Genomic DNA, 4,149 nt, shown 5'->3' on the forward strand with positions numbered 1-4,149 from the left:
GCAGGAATGACCCAGAAAGTGCGACACCCAACAGGGCAACTGACCAGAGGAAAACGGGAGTGCCGCTTTCCACAGAAGAGACTCAGGAGGCAAAACAAACCAGGCAGCACGACGGCCTGGTTAGATCCTCATGTGAACAAGCCAGCTGTCAAAGGCAGTTCTGAGATGGTCAGGGAGCCTCAAGCGTGGACTGGGTCTCAGGTAATCCAGGAATTACTGCCACTGCTGTGAGGTGTGGTCAGGACCCCACATGTGTGGGAACGTGGGAAACACCCACGTGGTTAGAGATCCACAATGAAGTACAAACATGGCCTGACACGGGCCTGGGATTTGCTTTAAGACACTGAAAAGAAAAGGCAAAGGGGCAGAGACAGACACCGTGAACCTGGCGCACTACAGCCAACCTCTGAGTCCAGGAGGTGGGCGTCTGTGGGCGTTCACCCTGCCATCCCACTACCCGTGTATGTGTTCAAAATGGCAAATGATAAAAGTGGTGATCGGGTCAAAGGAGGGGGCAGTCTCCAGGCACGTTCTCAGTGGAGGGGAGGGAGTGGCCTCCATAGCCCACTGGGGATGCCCCAGCAGTCCCTCCTGCCTGCCTCGGGGAGCCTGGGTCCACAGCTTCCGGCTCTAGCGACAGAGGAGAGAACTTAATCGCCAACCATCTGAGACAAGAGCCAATTGGCGGTGTTTTGTCATGGGCTCCGTTTTCCCCTAATTATCCCCTGCTTTCAGAAGCCTTTTTTTTTTTTTTTACCTCTATTACTCACTGCCAGTAAGACAAACAATTTATCACCCTCCCCGACTAAAAGAAAGGAAAGAACCTGCCCACGCTGGGAGCTGTCTGTCTTGGCCCCTGTGAGAATGTTCTAAAAGCAAGGCTTCCCCAGTGATATTAAACAGAACAAATATAAAGCAAGTTTCTTAACAGATGTTTCTAACAAATTATAAAGAATATAAAGCAATATTTATCTGTGCCCAAACCCCACCTGGTGAGCAAAATACAGAGTGACGAAGTAACCAGTCACCCCGTGGCCTATGTGAACCAGGCTCGGGGGACGCCACAATGAGGCTCCCTGGGGGCCCCCAAGGCCACAGTGAGGCAGACCCGCGAGCTGTGGCCAGTGCCCTGGACTTGGCTTCTGGCCTGCCGAGCGCGTGTGCAGCGCTGGCCAAAGGGCACCTGGCTGTGCTTTCCCTGCACCATCGGCTGCGGCAACATCGAGGCCAGGCCCCTGCCCAGAGCTCAGCAAGTACAATGGCCCCACTCAGGTCCCGGCTTCTGTCCCAGAGGCACCACTCGCGCCTGGCAAGAGCACCGGCGAGGGCTGCATCCTGCCGGACACCGACACCAGTTAAGCCCAAGAAAAGTCAGATCTGAGTTTCTCAAATGGACCCCCAAATGAGCAGCTATTATATGCTCCTAGGCAAGTGACCTAGAAGCATATAAAAATTAAAACCAGAAGACTCTTCTCCTGGCTACGACCAAGGAGCTTGTTATCAAACAGCCCCTCCTGCTGAGACCAGCTATAAAGCCTGAAAAAAGTAAAGTTAAAATGCTGCTTGTAGACCTCAGGGGGCAAGTCTGAAGAGAAGAGACAGACACCTGCCATGACACCAAGCCTACGCCACTTGGTCCCCGGGTGGAGCGGGCCTGGCATGGGCTTTCTGTCTAGGGCCAGCCTCCGAGGGCCCCACATGGCCTCCTTTTCTTTTAGCCTGCAGACCCGATTTAGGGCAACGAACCAGTGCACAAACCAACACTGGAGTGTCCCGGGGGTGTGAAGTGAAGGCCAATGGCCCTCGGTGTCCAAGAGGCAGGGACCGGGGAAGGCATCCCGTCATCACAAAGTTCGTGGGTGTGGCAGAAGCCAAGAGCTGCTTAAAATGAATCTCTGCTCGTTTGGAAAATAAAATCTGGCCCAATGAGTCTTTGTGAACGACTGGCCTGCCCCTCGGAGGGAGGACGCAGTCCCGTCCGCAAGAACCCAGGCCCGACGCCCTGGGACTTACCACCACGTTCAGCAGTCCTCCGTACGGCCCGATATCTGGCTGCCACAGTCCCAAAATGTGTCTGTACCGGTGAAGCACTACAGGGGGAGAGGACAGAGGACAGGACCTCGTCAGAGCCACAGCTGGTCCTCACTTCACAGGCAACAATCGGAGCAAAGGGCGTGAGGGAGAGGAGTGTGAAGAAATCCCTCACGAAGGCTCGTAACAGAGCCCTGCAAACAAATGTAGATTCAAGCAAATATTACAAGTGTCTAAATCATTCCAACAGTAAAAATGTAACAGACAACTGGGTCATTTTGAAACCCAGCCTCTGCGTATCAGCTCCAATGACAAGGAACTGGGCGCCCTTGTGAAGCAATGAACCTCCCCTCCCATCAGTCTACACAACGGAGGACATGTGGGATTCTCTACCAGGGGCAGAGTCCAAAATATCATGGGGCTGTAGACTAAGATTTAATTGGGTCACATCTGTCTTTCTTTTAAACACACACACACACACACACACACACACCACACACACACACACACACACACACACACACACACACACACACAAACACACACACATTCCCCCTTATTTCAAAAGCAGTGCATGTATATTCACTGAGGGCAACGGGAGAAAAGGGCACCTGATGCCGACCTGAGACCCCACTGCACGGCCATGGCCAGCACAGTAAATGCCCTGGGTAGAGTCCCTTCATTTCCATTTCCTCTGCATGTGTATTTGTTGAGTGAACAGTGAACAAGTGAAAGAATGAGCAAACTGCACAAAGAAGACAACCAGCTCATGCAGGGCCCTGCCTGCCAGCCTCAGGGTCTGGGGTCTCTCTGCAGCCAGTGTGTGGTGGTAAAGTTTATATGTCAACTGCACTTCGCCATGGGGGGACCAGACATTCATAGTCAAACATTATTCTGGTATGTCTGTGGTCCTGGATGAGAATAACATTTAAATCTGTGGACAGAGAAAGCAGATTGCCCCCGCCCTAGTGTGGTGGGCCTTGTCCAATCAGTTGAAGGCCCGAGCAGAAGAAGGCTGGTGCTCCCACCAGTGAGGAGACGCTCCTGCTGCCTGGCTGCAGGCTGGGATATCAGTCTTTTCTAACTTCGAGCTCTAACTAAATCATGGGCTCTTCCTGAAGAGGACAAAAAGGCTAACCCTCCCACAAATACAGGGGAATTTTCTCCTGCCAGACTGTGTTGAGCCGGGACACTGGTCTTTTCCAGCCTCTGGATTCGAACCGAAACATGGGCTCTTCCTGGGTCTGGAGGCTGCCGGATTTCGGACTGGAACTACACCATCAGCTCCTGTGGGTCACCAGCCTGCTGACTGGAGATCCTGGGACTTGTCGGCCTCCATAGCTGTGCAATCTAATTCCTTATAATAATCTCTATATATGAAGAAATTGGTTCTGTGTCTGAAAACCCTGGCTAACACTCAGTGGGAGCCATGGACGGTCTCCAAGTGCTGGAGCTGCATGATCACAACCGACCTCAGGAAGGAAGACCGAGCAGCAGGGCTCAGAGGGACCTGAGCCCAGACGGCAGCTCTCCAGCCACCACTTGGTCTGGAGAACAGAGGAGAGGAACGTGAGGCCAGCACCATCCCAAGCCTGCAGGGCATGCAGACGGCTGGTGGGAAAATACCAACCCGTTCCCTAGGTTTCAGCCTAAAGACACACTTCTCTAAATGAGCCTTGATGGTCTGCAGGGCGCCTGCCACTCATGCCGTGTGCAATCCTCTGAGTCGGTTTACAAGACACACATTAAAGTCAGTGGTTATTTTATGGCCATACCCTGATGGGTTCTGTGTTTGTTAAACAAGCAATAATAAGCAGGGTCAGGAGCCATAAACAAATACTGAACTCAGACAGCGCAACACACACTCAGGTGGCTGGGGGTGAAATTGACTGATGGCTGCCAGTTACCTTGAAATGCATCGCAAAACAGGAAGGACCGATGGACGGGTGTGTGGGAGTAAAGTGGAGCAGGGTGCTATGGAATCGGGTAAATGGGTGTTCACTGCACAATTCTTTCTACTTTTCTGTGTGTTTTTAAAATTTCACGATAAAATAGTGGAGAGGGCTTCCCTGGTGGCGCAGTGCTTGAGAGTCCGCCTGCCGATGCAGGAGACGCGGG

The 4,149-nt window shown here is 52.6% G+C and overlaps 1 protein-coding gene across 1 annotated transcript in view; it reads right to left on the reverse strand.

Annotated features, from left to right (window-relative positions):
- FBXO31 (F-box protein 31) overlaps positions 1–4,149 on the reverse strand; it is a 42,619-nt gene that overhangs the window by 13,784 nt on the left and 24,686 nt on the right. Inside the window, exon 3 of the mRNA XM_007468467.1 lies at positions 2,014–2,090. Within this exon, the coding sequence (XP_007468529.1) occupies positions 2,014–2,090 (77 nt within the window). The remainder of the gene's footprint in view (positions 1–2,013; positions 2,091–4,149) is intronic.

The sequence above is a fragment of the Lipotes vexillifer genome, unplaced genomic scaffold, assembly GCF_000442215.2.
Source record: "Lipotes vexillifer unplaced genomic scaffold, Lipotes_vexillifer_v1.1 scaffold23, whole genome shotgun sequence".
NCBI classification, from domain to species: Eukaryota; Metazoa; Chordata; class Mammalia; order Artiodactyla; family Lipotidae; genus Lipotes; species Lipotes vexillifer.